At 44.6% G+C, this 26,459-nt stretch overlaps 1 protein-coding gene across 1 annotated transcript in view; it reads right to left on the minus strand.

Moving 5' to 3' along the window:
- Positions 1–9,227: 9,227 nt before the first annotated feature.
- VGLL4 (vestigial like family member 4) overlaps positions 9,228–26,459 on the minus strand; it is a 56,503-nt gene continuing 39,271 nt past the window's right edge. The window contains exons 3-5 of the mRNA XM_059480253.1: positions 22,330–22,552; positions 16,325–16,439; positions 9,228–12,076 (exon numbers count right to left, since the gene is read on the minus strand). Coding sequence (XP_059336236.1) covers positions 11,814–12,076; positions 16,325–16,439; positions 22,330–22,552 — 601 coding nt within the window. The 3' untranslated portion in view covers positions 9,228–11,813. The remainder of the gene's footprint in view (positions 12,077–16,324; positions 16,440–22,329; positions 22,553–26,459) is intronic.

Raw genomic sequence — 26,459 nt, forward strand, 5'->3', positions numbered from 1 at the left:
TGCACAGAATTGCGTGACAGTCAGCCCACAGTCCTGACACACACACCCCTGGATTTAATTGGTCAGTGAATAAAACACTGACACCAGAATCCAATTATTAGAATGTAATCTAATAATCTAATTATTATTATTTATTTCCCTTCAGGTAAAGAATCTTCCACAATGCAATGCACTTGTGAACAACATAGAAGCAGCAAATGAGATAGGAATCATTTTCCTTTCTCTCACGTTCAGAGAATGTGAATCCCAGGAATATTCTTGGGAAGTGACACCTTGGCTTAGATGGATTCAATTGGCCAATGAACCACAACACTCACACGAGAATCTAATTATTAATTCCCTTCAGATAGAAAATCTTGCACAATGCACTCTGCTTGTGAACAACAGAGTAGTAAATGATATAAGAATTTTCTTCCTCTGAGACTCAGAGAATGTGAATCCCAGAAATTTCTTGGGAAGTTGTGTCTTGCTTTTCTCAGTGTACGGAAATGCAAGCGCAGCAGGAGCTGCAGAGGAGGCAGGGCAGGGGTGCTGCCCTCGGCAGGGATGTGTGTGAGTGCCAGGCCATCACCCAGCTGCTCCTGTGCCTGGCCCTTGCCGGGGGCAGCAGCAGCTTTGGGGGCTGGCAGAGCCCTGCAGCCTTTGGGGGGCTCTGCCTGCCCCGTGGGAGCCCCCAGGCAGAGCCTCTGTGCTGGCATTTAAAGCAGAACTCAAAGGGAAATGGGCTCAGGGCTGCTCTGGGTCATGGGCTTTCTTCCAGTGATGCCAGACTCTGGCTCTATTATGAATTAAGGTTATTTTTCAGATGACACGTTAGGCCAAATTTCTTTTTAAAAAGGATCTCTTCTGCATCTCTTTCTACTTTTTCAGGTTTTTTTTAATACATCTCACCTTCCTAAAGTTGCTGTTGAGTCCTGCTGCTTGGGTCCTTTATTTTCTAAATTACCTTATAAATTCCTTTTAACATAAAGCTCTCACTGAAGTCCCACCCAGAGGATTGATCCTATTTCTACATCCCAGTGATTTCTCATTTCTGGCACCAAGCTGGGGACACTGAGATGCAGGTGGTGTGAATGTGATACCATCACCACTATTTACCTACAAAAAGTCAATTTTCCTCTAATTAAAACATTTGCAGTTGCATGTCTCTTGCATGCATTTAGGCCCTATTTGTGATGTTTTCTGGGGCAGTAGTTGGGAGGACTGAGCTGTAAATTCTGCCCTATGAACTCAGTCTTTAGCAACACCACAAACTTAAGCCAGGGTTTTTTAGCCCTGATTTTCAAGGCAGGGATGGAGCAGTCCCAGCTTTGCCCTGGGGCTGGACAGATCCTGGTTTCACTCCCAGCCACGATGGGATCTGCTCATTCCTTTTCCTGTGGATGGTATTTGGAAATTTCATTAAGAGATTCAGTGAGATAACAACTTCAAGACTGCAACTCCTAAAATTCCTGTGGGAGCAGAGAATAACAAAATACCTGTTGATGTCAGATACTGGAGAAGAATGGGACTGAAATGTCACAGGGGGTGACACTCAGGACATGGGGACGTGCAGCACAGCACGATTCAGGGCATGACCAAAGCTCTGCTCTCAGTTATTCCCTTCCTTTAGTTGAGGGTGAATTCAGACATTTTCTAAGCCAAGGTGTCACAGTTTGGAGTGCAATGTCATGAATTACTGAGGTTTTTTGAAAACACTGCTATTTAAAGCACCTCTGTCCTCTCTGTGGCTGCCACAGGAGATTCTTTGTCTGTCCAGAGCTGCCTGGGCTGTGAGAGGCAGGAAAACCCTGAGAGTCTGAGCAGCTTCAGAGGGCTGGGCACAGCAAGCCCAAGCTCATGGAGGCACTGGGCAAGAGGATAAATAATGCAGATTGTGGGGGTGATGCAGCTCTGCCTCCCCCTCACTCTGTTACTGCCCTGCAGCTGCACTGGGACAACTGCTCCAGAGTTACTGGAATTCATTGGCCTCAGTTTTGGATGCCCAGCTTGGGATGCTCCTTGATCGTGTCTTAAACTGGGTTTCAGAGTTCTGAGAGAAGTCTGATGTCAAATGTCAAGACAATCTTCCCCCAAGCATGTATTTTTAAGAGTTCTGTGTGTGAAAGAGGAATAAATAAATAAAGCCGCTCTTACCTTGTCATTGCTCTCTGAGTTTGGTTTTTCCCTGCAGGTGTGTTCTGGGCTCTGTGGGACAAATCAGCTGAAATGGAGTCCCCAAAGAGCTTTGCTGTTCTTATGGAATACAAACATCAAGAAGGGAAATGTCATTTCATGCTCTTGTTTAAAGGGAGTTTCTGGTTTTGAGGCTCGTGGTGTTTGTTCCCCATCTCAGTGCAGGAGTTTGGCTCTGTCCCAGTGATCCCAAGGGGGTTGGGATCCACACTCAGCTGGAATTGGGGTGCTCAGAAACCCAGGCTGAGAGGGCAGGGAATGGAGGCTGAGCCCTCCCAGGCCTGGCTGGCATTGCAGTTTCTGTCCCCAGGAGCCAAAGCTTTGGATCCATTTGGTGCCTTGACTTTGGTAATGGAACAGAATTCAGAAACAAATAATTTGGCTTGGGTTTTTTTAAAATAATTCTTAATTAACAAGCATTTCTTAATGCTGATCCTATATTATAAATATACACCAGAGGAGAGGAAAAAAGGGGGTTTGTTCCCCTCCTGAGTGAACTCAGTACAAAGTGTAAATAAGTTGCCATGACCTGTAATTTGTTGGGCTCTACAGGGGTGTTACTGATATTTTTGTGTTTTACAAACCTTCCCAATGTTGTCATTGGCTTTTCACCAGTTAAACTTTTCACTAAAAAAAAAATACAAAACTTCCATTATGAGAGAAGAGCAAACGAGCTGAGAAATCCTTTGAAAGCCTCACCCACTGCCCCAAATCTCTGCTGCAGCGAAACTCCAGCAATTATTGTTGTCATTCCATGTTCATGTTCTCCTTCCCTCCCTTGTTCCAGCTCTACGTGGGAGATGTGGAGGTGCAGAAGAGGAGGAGGAACCTGGAGGAGAGGCAGGAAAAGCAGCTGGAAGGAGCCCAGTTTGGAGCTTTCCTTGTGGAGCTCCAGTTCATCCCCCAGCCCTGGCACATCCCTTTGTCTCTTTGTCTCTGGGCAGCTCTCCTGATCCTCAGCATCAATTTTATTTTTCTTTTGGGGTTTCCAGATTTTGTGGAGCTACAGGAGCAGCGGCTGTGAGGCTTTGGAGAGTCCCAGGCAGCTCTCAGCTCCTCTGAGCAGAAATGAAATGCAATTTCTTTCTTGTTACCCAGCTCTGGTGCTCTCTAAAAGGACAGGAATCTTCTGAATTTGTACCTACAGAGAAATTAAAGCCACAGATTTGCTTGAGCAGAGTCGCCAGCCCTGAGCTGAGTCAATAAATGCCGTTCTGGAGGGCTCATTTGTGATTTTGGAGCTCAGTGAGCAATCCCTGGGCTCCCAATCCCCATCCCCATCCAGGCTCTGTTTGGGTTTGAGGTTGGGCTGGAGCTGTTCCCACTTTGGGATGCAGAGCTCAGCAGTGCAGGTTTCCTGAGGGGAGAAGCTTTGCTTTTCATCAGCCTGGGGAAATTGCAGCTTTCCCAACTCTCAGAATGCTGCTGCTCTCCCAGAGCTGGGGTTTTGTTCTTTTGTGCTCCTCCAATTCCCGAGGATCTGTTTTCTTTTTTTTCTTCCATTTCAAAACGAACCCATCTGTTTTGTGGCCGTGTCAAAAAAGGCTTGAAAATGTGAAGCTAAATGCCTCAAGAACAGAATTAACTCCAAATGTCAGCATTCAGAATAACCTGATTTCCATTTTGCTCCTGAAAAATTGGAGTGAAATATTGGAGTGAAAAACTGGAGTGAAAAATTGGAGTGAAAAATTGGAGTGAAATATTGGAGTGAAATATTTTCTGAGTGTTGGGAGTGCACAAAACAGTTGTGAGATATCTTCTAGAATTGATCACATGAGTTATATCCCAAATATCTGATGGTAAAAAAGCTTTTCAGGCCCTGCAGCACTTTGATGTTTCTCTGTTTGCTGTCCCTGGTTCTGTGCAGGACAAGCTGCCACAGAGCAGTGGAGATTTGTGCAAGCAATATAATATAATATAAAAGCAATGCTCTGTATCTTTCTTTAGCATTAAAAAGGCAAAAAACCAATTTTTGGATGGCTGGGGAATTGTGTAAAGAAGTCTCCATAGTGCAGAGTGATGTGTGAGCTGATTTAGCTGTGCTGGTAAAATGGTCAAATGGTCAAATGGTAAAATGGACATTTCTCTTAGGGAAATCCATGGGATTTGTTTGGGGATGTGTCCCAGAATGGAGAGGAGATGGATCTGCCATGGGGCAGTGCTAAAAGCAGCAACATTTTCCTCTAAACAAAGAATATTTCCTGCCTCCACTTTGTCTGTAATGATCCCTGATGGGTGGATCTGCATTGGGTTTGATCCTCAGCCTCTGCCCCAGTGTAATTCACATTTCCTGTGAGAATTGCTGGGACCAAAACTGCATCAGCTGCCACAGGGCAGAGCAGGAGGAGAATCCCACACTCCTCTTCCTGCATTTCCAGGCAGAAATTGTTTATTTGTTGGATTAATCACCACTCAGAGGTACAGACGTGTCAGCAAAGGCAGGATCTGATTTACTGCTGCTGATTTTGCATCATCCTCAAAGGTCAGAGCTTGACTCACAGCCTGCATTTGTCAGCCTGGCAGCAACCAAAGCATTATTTTCTGTTGTGAGGAAATCTGGTGAAAATCTTTCAAACCAGCCCTGGGATTGTTTTCAATGATGGCTTTGCAGTTCTTGGGTTTTTTTTTTTTTTCTTTTCTTCATTTTCCCACCTGAAAACTCCATGTTTGAGTTAATTCCATTAATTACTTTGACCAGACCAGGGACTGGAGGCTGAATTAGCTGTCAGAGGAGGGGACAACAAAGTGCTCTGAAATGGGACAATTTATGCAACATTTTTAAAAGCTGAAGTGCATTTTACCTTTCTGGGGTTGATTCTGAACCCTGTCCTTAGCCTGCCACATCTTGATCAGAGCAAAGAAAATATCTGCAGTGCTTTCAGATATTGTTTTCCTCTGGGCACTTTCCTGATGTATCCTTGGGGCTTTCTCTTTTTTATGTACCTGGGTATTAATGTGCTGAGTTCTAGGGAGAAATGAGAATATTGCTTGCATTTAACAATCAGGTCTGCTGGTCATTGCTGTTACTTTATTCATGGGACCTGCAGGTTAATAAATGACCTCTTTTAATCTTGATTTTCCAATTCCTGAGGGAGGTATGAGAGCCACTGGGAAGGAAAGACGAGTGCCAAAAGGTTGGAATTAAGGTGAAAAGCTTCACAGCAGAGGGTGACTTCGTTTTTAGCAGTTCTGATTTGAGGTGTGTTTGTGTCAGGGCACGGAACAGGACAGGGCAGTAAAAATTGAAAAATTGCATCAACCTCAGCCCAGGTATGTCAGGGAAATCAAGAGAAAAGCCTTTGTTCCCTGGGGGGCTGTTTGAAGCCACCCACACTTTCCTCTGGGGAAGTTGATAAACTGAGATTTTCTGTAGGGTTTTTTTAGCAGGAGCCCAAGAATTCACCCCTTGGAAGGGAAAAGGAAAAGGAAAATCTCTTGCTTTGATCTGTGAGTATTGTTAGCTCTTCCCACTATTTTCATCTCTATTTCCCCCGCTAGAAAACCAGGTAAGTGAATATTGCAGTGTGGCAGTGAGAGCAGGGAAATATAATTATATTAATTATATTATATTAATTATATTATATTATATTATATTATATTATATTATATTATATTATATTATATTATATTATATTATATTATATTATATTATATTATATTATATTATATTATATATCTTGGGAAAAATTATTTTTTAAATGTATTGAAAATTTTTTTTCCTCTGAAAGCAAAAACAATCCTGTATTTTTAACTCCCTAGAACTACTCTAACCCCAGTTGTACATTGTTTATATTTTAACAAATATATAATATAATAAAATATAAACACATTGTTTATATTTTAACACACAAGCCAGATGTCATTAACACAACCCAGAGTATTTTGCTGTTTTCAGGAAGCTGGAGATGACAGCTTTGTGTTTTCCTGCATTAGAAAAGGTAACTTTGATTCCCCAGGAGCAGAGGCTCTCAGAGGGGCTCTGTGTGCAGAGAATTTCCCCAAAGTGAGTGAACACTTGGGAGATAAGCAGATTTTGACTCTGAAATGTAGCAGGGTTTGGTGTTGACAGATGCCTTTGTGCCTCCCTGTGATGGAGAGAAGACAGATGTTCTCCCTGGCATTTCAGAAAGCTGCTGCTTAGCAAAATAAGATGTGAAATTTGGCTGAGCAGAGCAGCAGTGAAACTGGCTGAGCAAGGAAAGGCTGAGAGGATCTCGTGTGCCTGCAGTGAGAGGAGGCAGGAACTGCTTTGTCACGGTGGGAAATGAGCCTGTGGAAAAAGAAATTCCGGTTTTTCCAAATGCATTCCAGGGGGAATATCCAGGTGGAACTGATCCCATGCCAGCATTCCCAGCAGAGAGGAACATCCCTGGCTGTGGATGTCCCAGTGCCACAGCAATCAGCAGCTCCAGACCCCTGAACCTGCCCTTGTTGGCTGAACTGGGCTCCTGACCCTTCCCAAAGGAGAATTCCATCTCTGGTGCCGCTGCCTGGGACGGGGACAGTGCCCACCACAGGGAAGGGCAGCTCAGGAGCTGGGAATGTGCTGGGAATGGGCTCCTGCTGGCCACTGGTCCCACTACAGCCTAAAAATCCACATTTACATGATTTTGGCCGTCTTAGACCCAAGCAAGCACTTGAGGCAGCTGTTGCAGAGAGGGGCAGAATGCTCCCATTTCAAAAGAGGTGAAAACAATTATTAATGGATATAATTAAATGGATATAATTATTAAATGGATATAACTTCCATCAAGAGCTGCTCAGGGATAAATGTGCTTTATCCTACCTTGCAATCCAGCTGTGGAATCCCTGTGTGCCCAGGGAGCAGAGCTGGAGACTGGGAGCACACCTGGGGCTGGGACAGGGACCAGGAGCAGGCAGAGGGCTTGGAATTTCTAGAAGGATCTAAAGATGTGTGAGCAGCCCTGGGCAAGGCCGAGGGTGCCACCCTGGGGAGAGCACCAATGGCACTGGAAATGACACTGGAAGTGCTGCTGGGGGTGGCACACTGAGAACAGGAGCTGGTGGCACTGCTGGGACACTGGAGGAGTCTCCATTGACAGGGAGCCTGAGCAATGCCACTGCCAGGCCCCTGAGTGCCACTGCCAGGTCCTGAGTGCCACCCCAGTGCCACTGCCAGGCCCCTGAGTGCCACTGCCAGGCCCTGAGTGCCACTGCCAGGTCCTGAGTGCCACTGCCAGGCCCCTGAGTGCCACCCCAGTGCCACTGCCAGGCCCCTGAGTGCCACTGCCAGGCCCTGAGTGCCACCCCAGTGCCACTGCCAGGCCCCTGAGTGCCACCCCAGTGCCAGTGCCAGGCCCCTGAGTGCCACTGCCAGGTCCTGAGTGCCACCCCAGTGCCACTGCCAGGCCCCTGAGTGCCACTGCCAGGCTCCTGAGTGCCACTGCCAGGTCCTGAGTGCCACCCCAGTGCCAGTGCCAGGCTCCTGAGTGCCACTGCCAAGCCCCTGAGTGCCACTGCCAAGCCCCTGAGTGCCACTGCCAGGTCCTGAGTGCCACCCCAGTGCCACTGCCAGGCCCCTGAGTGCCACTGCCAGGCCCTGAGTGCCACTGCCAGGCTCCTGAGTGCCACCCCAGTGCCACTGCCAGGTCCTGTGTGCCACCTCAGTGCCACTGCCACACTCCTGAGTGCCACCTCAGTGCCACTGAGTGCCACCCCAGTGCCACTGCCAGGACACTGAGGTGCCCTCAGCCCAGGTGGGCAGCCCAGGGCTCACTGCGGGCACTCAGTGTCACTGGGCACAGCCGTGGGGCCCAGGCAGCCACACAGGGCTGGCACCTGTGCCACCACTCCAGGGCACACCAGCACTGGACGCATTTGCCTGCACAGGTGATTTTCACACCCAAACCAGCCTGAAATGCACCCAGAGCACACTCAGGAGAGGGCACTGCCCGAGCTGGGCATCCCTGAGAGTGTTTGTGCTGCCAGCTCTGCTTTCTGACTCCCCGATTTCAACCCAACATGGAAATGGTTGGGCTGAAATCAGCAAAGGTGCCTCTCATTCAGCTCCCAGAAGATGCCACTACAAACACCGAGACATTTGATGAAACACTGAGTGTCTGGTGGTTCCTCCACGGTGCCAGTTGGAAAAGCCCTTTATTCATGCAGGAAATGGAGTTTGCTGTGAGTTACTGACCTGGGAGCCAGCAATGAGCCTGGCCTGTGTCATGGAGCCCCCAGATTTTGGGTGCAGGGACATTTTCCCTTTCCCTGGAGGGTGTCCTTGGTCTGCCTCCCACACCCTCGCAGGGATCTTCAGCAGGGAAATGCTCCAGCTGTGTTCCACCAACCCTGCTGAAGTGTTCTCATGGCATCTCCCTCACCCTGAGCCATGTTCCCAAACCTGCTGAGCCAACAGGAACTTTGTGTCTCCTTCCTTTTAGGGCTTTTTTTTTTTAATTTTGGAGCCCCTTTCTTGCCCTGGCTCACAGGGCTTTCTCAAACTCAGGTAATTAGAACCATTTTTTGAGAATTAACAATCTCCAGTGCCATTTGAATGCTCACCTGGACCAGAGGACAGTGGATGAACCAGAGGACAGTGGATGTCAAGATTTGAATTTCAGCTGTTTTCACCAGGGAGGGATTCCCTGAAGAAGTTGAGGGACAAACAAAATGCCACAAAATTGGTCTTTCCAGGAACAGAAATGCAGCACCAGCTGGTGTTTTCCAAACCAGTGCCTGTCCAGGTGATTGCAACCACTTTTTGAGAATTAACCACCTCCAGTGTATTGGAATGTCACTCACCTGGACCAGAGCATGGTGGGTGTCGATATTGGAAATTCAGCTGCTTTCACCAGAGAGAGATTCCCTGAAGAAGTTGAGGGACAAACAAAATGCCACAAAATTGGTGTTTTCAGGAACAGAAATGCAGCAGCAGGGTTTTTATTGCTGTAAAGGATTTCCTTGGGGTTATGGTCCTAAAAAAGGTAGGGATGCTTGGAAGGAAGACAAGACATGGCCAGAGGTTTGCTTCTGCCTCACACACACCAATTCCTGTCTCAGCAGGCAATACAGAGGCTTAGGAACACACCTGTGATTTAAGAGCACTTTATTGTTCTTTAAGGCTACTTTTAAGTACAAAAAAAAAAGATGGCCTGCCAAACCTTTTTTTTTTTTTTTTTCCAGGTGAAACAAGGCCACAAAAGAATGGTATATTACAGATTTACAAACACAGAGAGAATCTTTCAAACTGACCTGTAGATAACCTGGCTCTGTGAAGAAGATGATGATGAGTTCAGTTTTGTGTCCTTCCACCTCCCCCCAACCCTTTGGCTTTTGTGACATTGTTGTGCCCAGTGTTTGCTTTACTGGACGTAGCACATTAAACTTTATTGCCCTCAAATCCATTTACCTATCTCAGATAAGTAAATGTAACCTTGTAAAACAGCTATTATTGAAAATATTAGCTTTAAAAAACATTATCTTGTGTTTACAAAGAAATAGAGGAGTCACATTTTCCACAGAGTCCATCTACAGTATTAGTATTGACTGTTATACTGCTCAGTAGCCTGTAGCAATAACAAACGAGTGGCTATTAATGCTAATGCAGTGTCCTCATAGAATAACTGTGTTCCTGCACTTTTTACTGTATTACAGACAAATCTACAACAAAAAAAAAAAAAAAGATCAACTTTTTTCTCCAAACAAATGAACAAAAAAGAAAAAAAAAAAAAAAGAATGATTACAATAAAGGAAAAGGGAAAAATTAAATAGCTACATATCATTAACAAATTAATTGTTCCTCAAAAAATACCTACAAATTTCTCTGTACATTCTTTACGCACAGCGTAACGATGGTCTTAAAGTTACCTATATAAAAAAGTGTTCTTTTAACAATCTTCCTACAGAGAGTAGGGTACTGAATGCCAAAGCAAGGAAGCATTGACTACCCAGTAAGATGGTAGTGAAATGTGTAAAACTGGGGGGCTTAGGTGTTGGGTTGGGGTTTTTTTGTGGTTTTTTTTTTTCATTTTTTTACAGAAAATTGAGCAGCCACCTTCTCACCAAGAGTAAGAGCCAATCTCCCGATCTCTTTCTACCCTGCACCTTTTCCAAATTAAATAGCTTAACTTTAAAAAAAACCAAACCAAAACAAAACAAAAGCATAAAATAAAAGCCACAATGGACCCAATACTGTAACATAGTCCTTAATACATCACGTGGAGTTCATCTTCCAACCAGTTCTCACTTCCTACACTGAGCCCATCCTTTCAGGGAGCCCAGCATAAAAACCAAGCCCTGGCTGCAACTGTCCTTGGAAGATGGAATGTACTGGGGAGAGTAGTTACATTTAACAAGAAGAAAGAGAAGCTCTTAGCACTAGCACAGCTGTGGTTTTATGCCTGCCTCTACTGCCTAATTTCTAGTTAGTAGCTATTAATATAGCAAATGATAATAAATGCAGTAATACCTGTATAAAACCTACTGGAGGAATGTATGCTGCGACTCGGCGTAGGCTGACGGATAGGCTTTAAAAAAAAAAAACCAACCAAAACAAAAGAAACAAAGGGAAAGATCATCTTTCACAAACTGTAACAATCTGTTGTCCAGCCAGGATGTGTAAGGGTAGCAGTTCCTGCAGCTAGTTCAGGGTGGGTTACACAGACTGGGGGTTGGGAAGCAGATCCCTGTGAAGCAGCAGTGCTGCACGAGGCCTGTCCTGAGCTGCCCTCGGTGCTGCTGCCACTAAAGTGAATAGCAAATACAAATATCATAGAGTACAACTGTACCAGCAGTAAGTATATCTAGGGTTGTTACTGACAAAAATAAACTAATTCTGAAGAGAAGCTAATAAGTATTATGATTCTTACTGTCTATACATTAATAGATACCAGCTATTTTTCATAAAACATGCATCGTTAAGCACTATGGAACCCTCCAACCTCAGCTCTATTCTAACAAACTGCAGTGTTTAGGAAAAAATGCCCGTGTTCTGTAAATTATGCAGTCCAGTTGCAAGCACTAAGCACCTGAAATCTAAAGAGAGAAAGACCTATAACCTGTATGAGACTTCCCCTTCCAAAGCTGTTTTGCTCTAAGAAAAAATCAAACTGATAGAAATGTCATCCTTAAACCCTTTTTTCAGCAGTTTGCCCTCAAAATATTTAGCCTCTTCCAGAAAGTTGCTGTGCAACTTCAGTCCTCCTCCAATAGTGCAAATCATACATGACAGTTCTTTTCAAGTATATACATACAAAATTACTTCACAGAGGGAAAAAAAAAAAAAAAAAAAAAAGCAATGTAAGCAAACCAGACAAATTCTAGTCTTGAGAAAAGCTAAGAGAAGCAAAAAAAGCACTTGGGTCAACCAACTAAGTGTAATGGCTTTTGTGGATTAGCGTGCATTGTTTTTTTAAGGGGCAGCAGATTTGCATCAGAGGTTTCTTTGGTAATTGAGGCAGGAAGAAAAGGATGCTACATCGTATGAATCTTTATGAAATAGTTCCTGCTATCATCTTTAACGGCACCCTTTTACAAAAAAAAAAACAACAAAAAAACCAACAAAGCGAGTACACAAAACCGTGTGCTGCGAACTGACCTCCCCTCCCCAGCACTAGTGAAGCACTTGTTCCGAGCTCAGTCAGAGCACGCAGCTGCCGGCGGGAAGGGCTCTGTCCTCAGGAGGCCACGGAGGGCGAGTGGCTGTGGCTGACCATGTGTGAGGAGGGCGACGCCCGGCCCCGCCGCGCCTCGGGGCTGCCGCCCACGGCGTCCTTGGCGGCCTTGATCTGCAGCCACGTGTCCCCCAGGGCTTTGGCAAAGTGATCATCCACCGAGCCCGTGATGGACACCGAGTTCGCCACCGGCTCCGGCTCCTTGTAGTTCTTGCCCAGGCTCCTGCGGAAGTGCTCCTCCACCACCGGGTCACACGCAGTGGTGGCTGTGGGGACAGCAGCACACAGGGGCGCTTCAGACTCTGCGCTGCGCCCACAATCTGCATTTCCAGCCTGCTTTGTCTCACACATCTTGGAATGGCCTTAAAGCTCAACCCTCAACTACCCCCAACCACACCTTCCAGGGTTCCAGGCTGCTCCAAGCCCATCCAACCCGGCCTTGGGCACTGCCAGGGATCCAGGGGCAGCCACAGCTGCCAGGGCCTGCCCACCCTCAGGAACAATTCCTTCCCAATATCCCACTCAATCCTGCCCACCCTCAGGAACAATTCCTTCCCAATATCCCACTCAATCCTGCCCACCCTCAGGAACAATTCCTTCCCCATATCCCACCCAACCCTGCCCACCCTCAGGAACAATTCCTTCCCAACATCCCACCCAACCCTCCCCTCAGGGCCTGCCCACCCTCCCAGGAACAATTCCCTCCCAATATCCCATCCATCCCTGTCCACCCTCCCAGGAACCATTCCTTCCCAATATCCCATCCAATCCTGCCCACCCTCCCAGGAACAATTCCTTCCCAATATCCCACCCAACCCTCCCCTCAGGGCCTGCCCACCCCTTCAGGAACAATTCCTTCCCAATATCCCATCCAATCCTGCCCTCAGGGTTGGATGGGATATTGGAAGGAAAAGCCAAACCAATATTGGTTTTCCAATTGATATTGGTTGGAGAAACCAAGCCAATACATAAGCCCCCCAGTTTTACACATTTCACCCTCACAGAAACAATTCCTTCCCAATATCCCATCCAATCCTGCCCACCCTCCCAGGAACAATTCCTTCCCCATATCCCATCCATCCCTGCCCTCGGGGTTGGATGGGATATTGGAAGGAAAAGCCAAACCAATATTGGTTTTTCAATTGATATTGGTTGGAAAAACCAACCCAACTCCTAAGCCCCCCAGTTTTACACATTTCACCCTCACAGGAACAATTCCTTCCCAATATCCCATCCTTCCCTGCCCTCTGGGCCATAGGAAGCCATGCCCCTTCTCCCACCACCCCAGGTCCTTGTCCCCAGTCCCTCCTCAGCTCTCCTGGAGCCTTTTTAGGATCTGGAAGGGCTCTGAGCTCTCCCCAGGGCCTTCTCCTCTCCAGGCTGTCTCCAGAGCACAGGGGCTCCACCCCCAAGCATCTCCCCTGTAGCCTAATGCCCTGTCACTACAAGTCCCCATCACTAAGATGACCTTCCTCACACTCTTACAGACCTAGGAGTGGGCAATGAGGTGGGAAGGAAAGAGTTAAAATGAAAAAAAAAAAAACAATTAAATACTTTTATGTTTCTGTGAGCATTTATATGTAATTGTATTTCTCCCTCAGGCAACTAACAGCTCCAGCTCCAGTTCTATGGAAACCTTCTCCCAAAACAATCACACAGAATTTATATTTAGGCTTAAATGGAGTTAATGATGTAAAGAGTTGTTTAAAATCAGCTCCCAAGCCTGCTGATAGCAGTCAGGTGTGAGGAGAGCCCACCCTAAACTGCAGCATGCCAAAAGTGGGCTCAGGCTTTCATCTCACTCCACACACTTGTGCTGGGAGCAGTCAGGGCTAAATGAATCAGGAGCACTGCAGTAACTGCTGTAAGACTGTTACAAAAGCCTTAAAAGGCAGGTTTTGACCAAAAACTGTAGTAATTCCTCAGACTAAATAGAAGAGCACTGCAATTTTGCAGTTTAGAATCAGTATTTGTGTGTCTTAATAAGAACTGTCTTTCCAAAAATACACGGAACTGTTGGGATCCATGGCACAGCCCTGCTGCTTGATTGATCCTAAAATAAACCCAAGTGTCATGCACAGATACATCTTCACCTGACAGGAACAGATCTTTTCTGGAAACATCCAGCCCTGTTCCCATGCCCACTGGAGCAGCTCTCCTGGGACCAGTAGCACCAGTTTGTGAGTTTTTAACATCTGAGATCCTCAATGATTGATTTCTCCAAGAGTCTAAGGGGCTCCTTCAGCTCCCAGTTCTAGTTATCAACAGAATACTGATCTTTATAAAAATAAAAAAATTACTATTTATAAAAAATACTAATAATTACCCTGCTGTGGGCTTTAGGTTTCTGCCTCCACCATGCTGGTTTTGTTCCATGGACACATCCTGCCCTGCAAGTTAAAGCTCTGCCCAGCAGCTAAAGGACTTGCAGGGGAAGGGCTGAGCTGCCCTGTGCTCTGTGTGCAGTGAGAGGGAGCAGGAACAGCCCAGCTCTCCCAGCCAGTGCTGCCTGAGCAGATTTCATCAAGGCACAAAGCTAAAGCTCCCTGCTTGGGTTGCTGTAGCAACTGCCCTCCAAAGGTTTTTGTGTTCTCCGTGCAGAGCAGGGTGCAGGGCCCAGGCGTTGGGAGGGTGTTTGTGGCTGCAGGAAAGATTTCTGTGAGTGCAGCTGAATCACAAAAGTCTCCTGGCCATTGAGAGAGCAGGGAAACTACAGCTCCTAAAAAAGCAGCGTGGGGGGATCTGCTGGCCCTGGCTGCTGTTTGTCAGCTGGATTAAAATAAACATAATGACTAATTTGTCTGTGTGGGGTGCTTGGTTTTTGTTTTGTTTTTAAATAAGCTTTTCCATGCAAGAAGAAAGAACACCTCTCCCTCCCTAGTTCTGCAGCAGTACCTCCAGCTATGGCACAGGAGCAGACAAAGGGGGGACCATCATTTCACCTCCTTTTCTCCCTGTCAGTGTGGGCACAGTGGGGACCACTCTGCTCTGCTGGGACCCCAGTGAGGGCAGGCTGGAGGGTGGCACTGCCTTGGGGTGCAGTGCAAGGTGTGCTGGGGGTGTGTGTTCTATTGCCAGCTCCTGGAGATGGGACAGTTCTGTTCATTGAGCAGTTCTCTTTATCTCTCCCACAAACCCATCCTCCTTCCAGGAGATATTTTCTGTTAATGGGCCAGTGAGTGTCCCTGCAGGGCTGATAAAATTCCATCATCCCATGGGGAGAAGCTCCGCCCAGGGGAGGAGCCGAGCATTCCAAACCAGATAGAATCAGAGATTAGGAACACCTCAGCAGCCTTTGCCCCCTGCATTGCCAGAGGAGCAGCTTTCTGCTGCCCTGCATGGCCAGAGGGAGCCCAGGCCCATCCCCAGCAGCCCTGGAGCTGCAGAGGAAAACTCCCCCCTTGTGCAGGATCCCTGCTGCAGCAGAGCCACAGCTGGCACTGCAGGAGGGCTGAGCCCCCCTGGGATGGGGCTGGGACACCCCCTGACACACAGGGGGTCAGGGCATGCTCTGACTCTGGCACTGGGTTTGGTTTGTATCACTGCATTTTATTTTCCTAATAAAGAACTGTTATTCCTACTCCCACGTCTCTGCCTGAGAGCCCCTTAATTTCAAAACTAGAATAATTTGGAGGGATTCATCCTAAAATAAACCCAAGTGTCAGGCACAGACACCTCTTCACCTGACAGGAACAGATCTTTTGTGGAAACATCCAGCCCTGTTCCCATGCCCACTGGAGCAGCTCTCCTGGGACCTTCAGCACCCTGGAGCTTCAGAGGAAAACTCCCCCCTTGTGCAGGATCCCTGCTGCAGCAGAGCCACAGCTGGCACTGCAGGAGGGCTGAGCCCCCATGGGAAGGGGCTGGGACACCGCCCTGACACACAGAGTCAATTCCTATTCTGACTCTGGCACTGCTGGTTTGTAACACTGCATTTTACTTTAATTTCCCAAGTCAAGAACTGTTATTCCTACTCCCATATCTCTGCCTGAGAGCCCCTTAATTTCAAAAGTAGAATAATTTGGAGGAATTGATCCTAAAAGAAACCCAAGTGTCATGCACAGACACCTGTTCACCTGACAGGAACAGATCTTTTGTGGAAACATCCAGCCCTGTTCCCATGCCCAGTGGAGCAGCTCTCCTGGGACCTTCAGCGGAAAAGTTCCCCCTTGTACAGGATCCCTGGGAAGCAGAACCACAGATCCCTGCTCCACCAAAGCCACAGCTGGCACTACAGGAGGGCTGAGCCCCCATGGGATGGGGCTGGGACACCTCCCTGACACACAGCATCAGTTCCTATTCTGACTCTGGCACTGCTGGTTTGCATGACTGCATTTTATTTTAATTCCCCTAGTCAATAACTGTTACTCCTACTCCCACATCTCTGCCTGGGAGCCCCTTAATTCCAAAACTGTGATAATTCAGAGGGAAGGGGTTGACATTTCCCATTTCAGGGGAGGCTCCTGCCCCCCTCAGCAGCCCCCTGAACCGTGCAAGCCCAGGCAGGCACTTACAGCTGGAGGGTCTCCTGTAGGCAGCCCCGGAGCAGGCGCTGTGGGCGATGGGGCAGTGGGACAGGTTGCAGTTGCGGTTGTTGGCAGAGGCACAGGTGATCACAGAGGGACGGTTCTGGGGGGACACAAGCACAGGGGCACGCTCAGCGCAGCAATTCAACCCTTTGCATGTTAACCACCAAATATCCTGCTGTTTCTTGGATTGAAAGTGAAAATTCACATCACGTTTCCACAACGGTTCTTATGTACGTGAACAGAAAATGGGCAGTGTGAAGGTAAACCTTAAAAATAACTGTTGCAATCTCACAGCAATTAAAACCATAAACTATACAATTCATATTAAACCTCTAAATATTCAGCTGTTTCTTTAATTAAAAATGAAAATCCACATCACATTTCCGCAGCAGTTCTTATGTATGTGAACAGAAAAATGGCAGTGCGAAGGTAAATCCTAAAAATAATTTTACACTGACTGTTGCAACTTCACAGCCATGACAATTAAATTCATAAACTGTCCAATTCATATTAAAGCCTTAAATATTCAGCTGTTTCTTGGATTAAAAATGAAAATCCAAATCACATTTCCACAATGGTTCTCATATACGTGAACAGAAAAATGGCACTCTGAAAGTAAATCTTAAAAACAATTTTACACTGATTGTTGCAACTTCACAGCAAATAAATCCATAAATTATCTAAATCAAATTAAACCCCCTAATATTCTGCTGGCTTTTTGATTAAAAATAAAAATCCACCTTACATTTCCAAAATGGCTCTTACGTAAGTGGACTGAAAAAGGGCAGTGTAAAAGTAAAACTTAAAAACAATTTTACACTGATTGTTGTAACTTCACAGCAATTAAACCCATAAACTATCTAATTCATATTAAACCTCTAAATATTCAGCTGTTTCTTTAATTAAAAATGAAAATCCACATCACATTTCCACAACGGTTCTTATGTAAGTGAACAGAAAAAGAGCAATGTGAAGGTAAATCTTAAATATAATTTCACTGATTGTTGCAATTTCACAGCAAATAAATCCATAAATTATCTAATTCATATTAAACCCCTAAATATTCAGTTGTTTCTCTGATTAAAAATAAAAATCCACATCACATTTCCACAGTGGTTCTTATGTATGTGAACAGAAAAAGGAGAAAGGAAAAGTGAGAAAGTAAAACTTAAAAATAATTTTACACTGATTGTTGTAACTTCACGACAAATAAACCCATAAACTATCCAATTCATATTAAATCCATAAATCATCAAATTCATATTAAATCCCTAAATATTCAGCTGTTTCTTTGATTAAAAATAAAAATCTACATCACATTTCCACAAGTTCTTATGTATGTGAACAGAAAAAGGGCAGTGTGAAGGTAAACATTAAAAATAATTTTATACTTATTGTTGCAACTTCACAGCCATGACAATTAAATTCATAAGCTATCTAATTCATATTAATCCCCTAAATATTCTGCTGTTTCTTTGATTGAAAATAAAAATCCACATCATATTTCCACAACGGTTCTTATGTACGTGAACAGAAAAAGGGCAGTGGGAAAGAAAATCTTAAAAACAATTTTACACTGATTGTTGCAACTTCACAGCAATTAAACCCATAAACTATCCAATTCATATTAACCCCTAAATATTCTGCTGTTTCTTGGATTAAAAATGAAAATCTACATCATACTTCCATAATGGTTCTTATGTACGTGAACAGAAAAAGGGCAGTGCAAAGGTAAACTTAAAAATAGTTTTACACTGATTGTTGCAACTTCACAGCAAAAAAATCCATAAACTATCTAATTCTTATTAAACTGCCAAATATTCAGCTGTTTCTTGGATTAAAAATGAAAATCCACATCATATTTCCACAAAGGTTCTTATGCAAGTGAACAGAAAAAGGGCAGTGTAAAAGTGAATCTTAAAAATAATTTTACACTGATTGTTGCAACTTCACAGCAAAAAAATCCATAAACTATCTAATTCTTATTAAGCCCCTAAATATCCAGCTGTTTCTTTGATTAAAAATTAAAAATAAAAGTCCATTTTTAAAAATCCATTGCATTTCCATTGAGGTTCTTGTTATTTCAGTGAACAGAAAAATGGAAGCGTGAAAGCAAAACTCTGAAGTGATTTTACAGTGATTGTGTCAACCTCCCTGAGCTCCATATCAACACATGAACTGTTGGTTTCATTCTGTGGCCACACATACAAGGGGTTTGCAGATTTTCCAGGTTTTTGTTGTCTGGGTGTTATAATTTTTATTCAGAAGTTGAGTTTTCCCAGCCCTACCTCTATCCCACAGTGCATCCTAATCCCATGGGATGTACAATAAATATGAAGAACTCTGAGCCTGTCTGGACCACAAATCCCTTCGTGTTGGAACTCACCTGCCTTTCCAGCAGGTGAATTAATTAATACTTAATGCTTAATTAACTTCACTGTCATTCTCAGCACATGCAAATTCCCCAAAATGTCTATTCACAGCTGCATGACATTAGAACTCCTCCATCTGTACTTTAAGTGTAACATAAAATTCTTTTTTCAGAGTTGTTTACTATGGACATTTACACAAAGCCTTGGGAAAAGAAATGTCCCAGTTTCTCCAGGTGGCTGAAGGGAAATAAAACAGCTATTGGAATAAATTCTATATATTTGATGATGCAAGGAGTCCATTATACTCAATGCAAATTAAGTAGTAAGTTCAAAAGATTAACAGAACTGATGGAATTGAATTCCTTGAAAATTTTACCCACAAAAAATCACCTACTCCCATAAAAAGTCAGTGAGAAAGGAAGAAATTTCCCTTCTTTGGTGGTACTTTAGGCAGAGTAAGAGCAAGGCCAGTAAAATAAAAGAGCTGAGCTTTCCAGGGAAGTTTAACATCATTTTTGCCAGGACAAAACAGCAATGAGGTTTTTTACCTCTTACTGCATTGGCAGCAAAGTAGAAAAAAGTAAATAAAGAAAAACAGAAGAATTATTTGATTTTTCTGAAAACAGTTCACATGTGGGAGTAATTATTTTCTGTAGGGGTGAGGATTTTGTGCCTCTCAGAAGTGGTTTTTGAGAAAGGCATGAATTTAATTCTCTTCAGAAGAGTATTTTGGACATGCGGGAGGTGGGGGCAGAGAGACAGGTAATAATACCAGAAATGCACATGCCAACACCTTGAGAACCCAATAAGGGTTCCTTAACCTCTGCTATGGTTCTGTGTGCATAGAATATAGAAACTTTTATAAAAATATTGAGATAAACTCAGAATTTAGTCATAATCACTAACTATATCAGCTGAATAACATGTCCTGCTGCAAATAAGGTATTCTTCTCCTACCTGTTTTATTAGAAATAAAATCTCATTCAACATGTTAAGGTTAAAAAAATCCCCAAAAAAGGAATTATCAAACTAGGATTATTTATTTTTGTCAGTACACTTTTTATTTTGTATGATTCCTACTCTGTGCTCTTAGCAAGGCCTTGCCCCAACATCCTGTTTTCCCAAAAAAATGATTGTAATCTGGTTCAAAATAGAGCAGAGAGGGATCAGGGAAGGCAGAGCTTGGGTACAGGAGCCAGTTTAATTTCTCAGTGCTGCAGCTCATCACAGCTCAATTCTCTGCTTTGTCGCTCCACTTGCAGGAGGGATAAAAGGGAGTCTGGCACATGAGGAAACTGCTCTTGCCTACAGAAATGGCTCAGCTTTGCACTGCTGCAGCAAAACAAATGCCACGTGCAGGATGGCAAAGCAAAAACAACCAACAAAAAATCCTGAACAACCACTCCAGCACATGGAAATCAGCATAAAATAATCAAAAAGAATGACTTGGCTTCAGGAAAAGGGAATGAGTGGTACAAGACTGCTCTGAACAACACAGAAAATGCTTTAGGAAAAAGGAATGAGTGATACAACATTGCTCTGAGCAACACAGCAAATGCTTCTGGCTGGCTAAAAGCACTAAGATCCCCCAGAGTCAAATTCTCCCTTTGGTGTTGTGCCCCTTGCTGAGGGTGGGGAGAGCCGGGACAGGGTGACAGGAGGGGCTCAGGGGACGTCCCCAGGCACTGCCTGGCAGGTGCTGGGCCTCCCTGAACCAACCACACTGAATTCCCAGTGAAAACACAGCTAGTCCCAAATAAAAACTCAGGCACTCCCAAAAACAATTGGTTCATTCTTAAATACAAACTCATGCACTCCCAAATATTCCCAAATAAAACTCAGGCATTCCCAAATACAATTCATGCATTCCCAAATACAATTTGTGCATTCCTAAATACAATTTGTGCATTCCCAAATACAACTCCTGCATTCCCAAATAAAACAACTGCATTCTCAAATAAAATACATGCATTCCCAAATACAACTCATACATTCCCAAATAAAACTCCTGCATTCCCAAATAAAATACATACATTCCTAAATACAACTCATGCACTCCCAAATAAAATTTGTGCATTCCCAAATACAAAGTCATGCATTCCCAAATAAAACTCACGGATTCCCAAATATTTCCAAATAAAACACATGCATTCCCAAATACAACTCATGCATTCCCAAATACAGTGCAAGCATTCCCAAATAAAACTCATGGATTCCCAAATAAAACACATGCATTCCCAAATAAAAGCTCACCCATTCCCAAATACAATGCATGCATTCCGAAATACAGCTCTTGCATTCCTAAATAAAACCTATGCATCCTCAAATAAAATTCATGCATTCTAAATACAACACAGGCATTCCCAAATAAAAACTCACCCATTCCCAAATACAATGCATGCATTCCTAAATAAAACTCACACATTCCCAAATATTTCCAAATAAAATTCATGCATTCCCAAATAAAAACTCCTGCATTCCCAAATAAAATTCATGCATTCCCAAATAAAAACTCCTGCATTCCCAAATAAAATTCATGCATTCCCAAATAAAAACTCCTGCATTCTCAAATAAAAACTCATGCATTCCCAAATACTACTGCATTCCCAAATATTCCCAAATAAAACACATGCATTTCCAAATAAAAACTCACACATCCCCCAAAAAAATTAATGCATTCCCAAATAAAACCTATGCATTCCTAAATAAAAATCACACATTCCCAAATATTTCCAAGTACAATTCATGCATTCCCAAATAAAATACATGCATTCCCAAATACAACTCTTACATTCCCAAATAAAACCTACGCATTCCTAAATACAACACATGCAATCCAAATTAAAACTCACTCATTCCCAAATACAACTCCTGCATTCCCAAATATTCCCAAATAAAACTCCTGCATTCTCAAATATTCCCAAATAAAACTCCTGCATTCCCAAATACAACTCCTGCATTCCTAAATACAACTTCTGCATTCCCAAATAAAATTCATCGATTCCTAAATACAAAACATGCATTCCCAAATAAAAACACACACATTCCCAAATAAACCTCCTGCATTCCCAAGTACAATTCCTGCATTCCCAAATAAAATTCATGCATTCCTGAATACAACACATGCATTCCCAAATACAAACTCATGCATTCCCAAATACAAACTCATGCATTCCCAAATATTTCCAAATAAAACTCATGCATTCCCAAATACAATTCCTGCATTCCAAAGCACAGCACATGCATTCCAAATAAAAGCTCACCCATTCCCAAATACAATGCATGCATTCCCAAATACAATTTCTGCATTCTCAAATAAAACCTATGCATTCCTAAATACAACTCCTGCATTCCCAAATATTCCCAAACACAACTCCTGCATTCCCAAATATTCCCAAATACAACTCCTGCATTCCCAAATATTCCCAAATACAACTCCTGCATTCCCAAGCTTGGGAACGTCACAAGGAATACCACGATGACCCTGTGACATTCAGGGCGCATTTTTAACCCCGTGCTGCCCACGGAGCAGCCTCTCCTCGTGCTGTATCTGTCCCCAGAGCCCTCCCCACGGCCCATGAACCGATCCCGGTGCCGAGCCCGGCGCCAGCGCCGTACCTGCTGCCGCTCCACGCCGCTCAGGCTGGGGGAGATGCCCACTGTCCTGGCTGCATCCAGGCTGTTTTTGGTCAGTGCTAGGGGCTGCTCCATGCTCAGGCTGGGGATGGAGGCGTACATGTGGTTGGCGTGCAGGCTCACGGTGGGGGCGGCCGCCCGCTCGATGGGGCTGCGGCTGCGCTCGCGGTGCTCCTTGCGGTAATCCCCGTTGGCAGGCTTGCTTCTGCAGGGGACAAACGGGGACAAGGGGTCGGTGTGCTTCCGGGCTGGCCTCAGACATCTCGTTCCATCAGCTCTGGCAGGAGCGCACCTTGCCAGGGGAGCCCCCCAACACCCCACACCTGCCAGGTTTGTCAGAACTCGGCGCATCCCCCCGGGCGTCCAGAGTAGCCAAGGAGGCCACAGTAGCCAGGGGGCTCAGAGACCCTGGCTCAAATCCCCAAACCTGAGGATTTGACTCTGACCCCTGAAGCAAGTTGCCAACTTTGTATGAGGACCTGAAAGTCACACATGTTTGAATAGTATAATAATCCGATTATCACAGGGTGAAAATGTAGACTTTATTGGTATGGGGGTTGTGGGGACAAGATGGAAGAACCTGGGCGTGTCCAGCCTTTCTTCTTCTTGTTCTCCATTTTCTGCAGTGCTGTTGGCACTTTGGGATTGGTGTAGAGTAGAAGTGCACTGTCTAACATAGGTGATAGGTATTGGGAATTAAGTGTAAATATGTTATATGGAGTTTGTAGTAAAAAAGGACAACACAGAGTGCCTGTGGCTGCCCTGCTGAGCAGATCTCGGCTGGGCAGAAAGAAAATTTTATAGATAAGAATTAATAAACAACCTCAAGGCTGAAAAATGAAGAGTCCAGACTCACTCTTCAGCTGTGCAGGCTGAAACAGAGACATCCTGCTCATCTCAGGGCAGGAATTAACAACAGCTACCCAAGACCAACCAGCATCTCTCTTCAGCCTAGGATTCCTTCAGATACTCATCCACATGCACCAAGAAACAACTTTTCCAAATATCAGACTAATCCCACTCCATCTAACACTGCAATATTCCCTAAGCACTGTTGAAGCCCAAGAAAAGTTTATTTTACTGAAAAGACATGGCTGATATCAGCAAAAATGCAGGGAATCAAGGCAGGAAGCAACATTTTCAGAGCAGAAAATGAAAGAAGAGCAAATTACACTGCAGTTATCTCAGAATCTTTTATTTACAACTCCTCTATCAAAAGACTAATTTCCAGCTACTCCTGATAAATCCCTGTAGCTGTGCTCACATAATGAGCTCATCATTCACTGCAATGAAAAGAAAGCTGGGTTTGTATCTGTGGATGAGGGATTTCAGCTTCCACACTGCAACAGAATTGTCATTAAAGGCAAACCAGTGACTGAAGGGAAAAGCATTTCTCTTATCAGCAGGTGAATGTGGGCATCCCCAGCAGCCTGGACTCAGCTGCAAATTCCAGCTGCAAAAGCACCAGAGGAGACCCCTGGCTCCATGGAAAATAAAAATAACAACCTGTCTTTGGATCATTCTTTAGTATCAGTGAAACACCTTCTGTGTCCTGTCTATAAGTGTGTGAAATTCAGGGTTGTTTTTCTCCTGTTTTTTAAAGCCTATCATGGCAAATTAATATACAGGAAAATCTTTAAAAAGGCTCTGATGAAAGGCAGAGAGAAGGAATCAATATTCAATGCCGAAATAAGTTACAAGACCAGAAGCTACTGCTTATTTCAATGTCTGAGGAAGTCTCTCCACACACAAGGCTGAGATAAAAAAGTCCTGCCAATGGAGGGAAACAAGGAGCCCCAAAAACACCCACATGGGGTGTGGGGATGTCCCATGGTGATCCTGCCCAGCCCTAAATCCTTTAGCCCCACATCCCCTGGTCATGGACTCCAGGCTTTAAACTTTGTACTTTTTAAAGTACCTTTTCTTCACAGGCTCTTTTTGTTTCTTTTCAACCTAAAATCCAATGGCTTGGATTGCCCTGGCCCTGACTCCTGAATTAGGAGAGAGACAAAGCCATTGCTCCCCTCTCATCATCTTGAACTCCCAAGTTCATCTCTCCAACAAGATTTTATTCCAGTAAAGCTTGTTCAAATAAAACCTGTATCCTTGTCATCTTTGTGTCCTCTGTCAGCAAGAGCTAAAATCCACCTCCTTCCTGGAGATGAGGATCCAGATCTCTGCTGGAATCAGGAACAGCAGTTTGGCTGAACTACTCACAATTCCTCTGTGCTGTTCCTCAGCTTGCTCCAGAACCACTTGGCTGTACAGAAATCATTGCTGCTGTACAGAAATCATTGCTCCTGCACAGAAATCATTGCTGCTGCACAGAAATCATTGCTCCTGCACAGAAATCATTGCTGCTGTACAGAAATCATTGCTCCTGCACAGAAATCATTGCTGCTGCACAGAAATCATTGCTGCTGTACAGAAATCATTGCTGCTGCACAGAAATCATTGCTCCTGCACAGAAATCATTGCTGCTGTACAGAAATCATTGCTCCTGCACAGAAATCATTGCTCCTGCACAGAAATCATTGCTCCTGCACAGAAATCATTGCTGCTGTACAGAAATCATTGCTCCTCTACAGAAATCATTGCTCCTGCACAGAAATCATTGCTGCTGCACAGAAATCATTGCTCCTGCACAGAAATCACTGCTCCTGTAGAGAAATCATTGCTCCTGCACAGAAATCATTGCTCCTGCACAGAAATCATTGCTCCTGCACAGAAATCATTGCTCCTGCACAGAAATCATTGCTGCTGTACAGAAATCATTGCTCCTGCACAGAAATCATTGCTCCTGCACAGAAATCACTGCTCCTGCACAGAAATCATTGCTCCTCTACAGAAATCATTGCTGCTGCACAGAAATCACTGCTCCTGCACAGAAATCATTGCTCCTCTACAGAAATCATTGCTCCTGCACAGAAATCACTGCTCCTGTAGAGAAATCATTGCTCCTGCACAGAAATCATTGCTCCTGCACAGAAATCATTGCTCCTGCACAGAAATCATTGCTCCTGCACAGAAATCATTGCTGCTGTACAGAAATCACTGCTCCTGCACAGAAATCATTGCTGCTGTACAGAAATCATTGCTCCTGCACAGAAATCATTGCTGCTGCACAGAAATCACTGCTCCTGCACAGAAATCATTGCTGCTGCACAGAAATCATTGCTGCTGTACAGAAATCATTGCTCCTGTACAGAAATCATTGCTCCTGCACAGAAATTAGTGCTTCTGCACAGAAATCATTGCTCCTGCACAGAAATCATTGCTCCTGCACAGAAATCATTGCTCCTGCACAGAAATTAGTGCTCAAGCACAGAAATCACTGCTCCTGAATCAAATCTCAGCTCATTTATCACGGTAGAAGTTGGGTTAACACGATGCCAGGCAACCAGTGACTTGGGAAGCTCAGGACACAGGGACTCTGTGCCAAATTCCCCTGGCAGCCTGAGAGGGAAGAGCCAAGAGCACAACAATACAATCTGTAACCCTTTGCATCCCCTTGGCCCTTTTCACTAATTACAAATTAGCAGCTGCAGATTAGGAGAATCCACCGTAAAATCCAACCCTGGAGGTTTCCCAGCTGCTCCTGTGTGTTCTCCAAGCCCATTTTCCAGGCTGGATCTCAGCAGCAGCTCCCAATTCCCCAGGAATCAGTGTCCCAGCACTGTCCCAGTGAGTTCCAGCAGGAAAGTTTGGAATTGCAGCGCTCTGAGCTGATGACTGAGGCAAATGTGAGTTGGTGGCAGCACAAGGGGCTCTATATTTAACCTACAGTAGCTCCTCTTGGATTACAGCATGGAAACAGCTCCTGGATATGGGAATGATCCCACCCCAGCCCTGAGCACACAGGCAGAACCTCACACACAGCCTGGACAAAGGCTGGGAACCCCCAAAACCACCTGAAATCACTGCTCAGCAAATGCTCCTTCTTGGTGCTGCAGTGCACAACCTCTGGCTGCAGCCAAATTCTCACCTCTCAACTAAATATTAGCTGGGCTTCTACAATTAAAATTACAATTTGCAAGCTGCAAAACCACCAAGAGCTCCAGGAGATTCTCACTGCCTCAAACAGAATCTCTACTCAGAATTCTTGTTTTGTG

This window comes from Ammospiza nelsoni, chromosome 11 (genome assembly GCF_027579445.1).
Source record: "Ammospiza nelsoni isolate bAmmNel1 chromosome 11, bAmmNel1.pri, whole genome shotgun sequence".
Lineage (NCBI taxonomy): Eukaryota > Metazoa > Chordata > Aves > Passeriformes > Passerellidae > Ammospiza > Ammospiza nelsoni.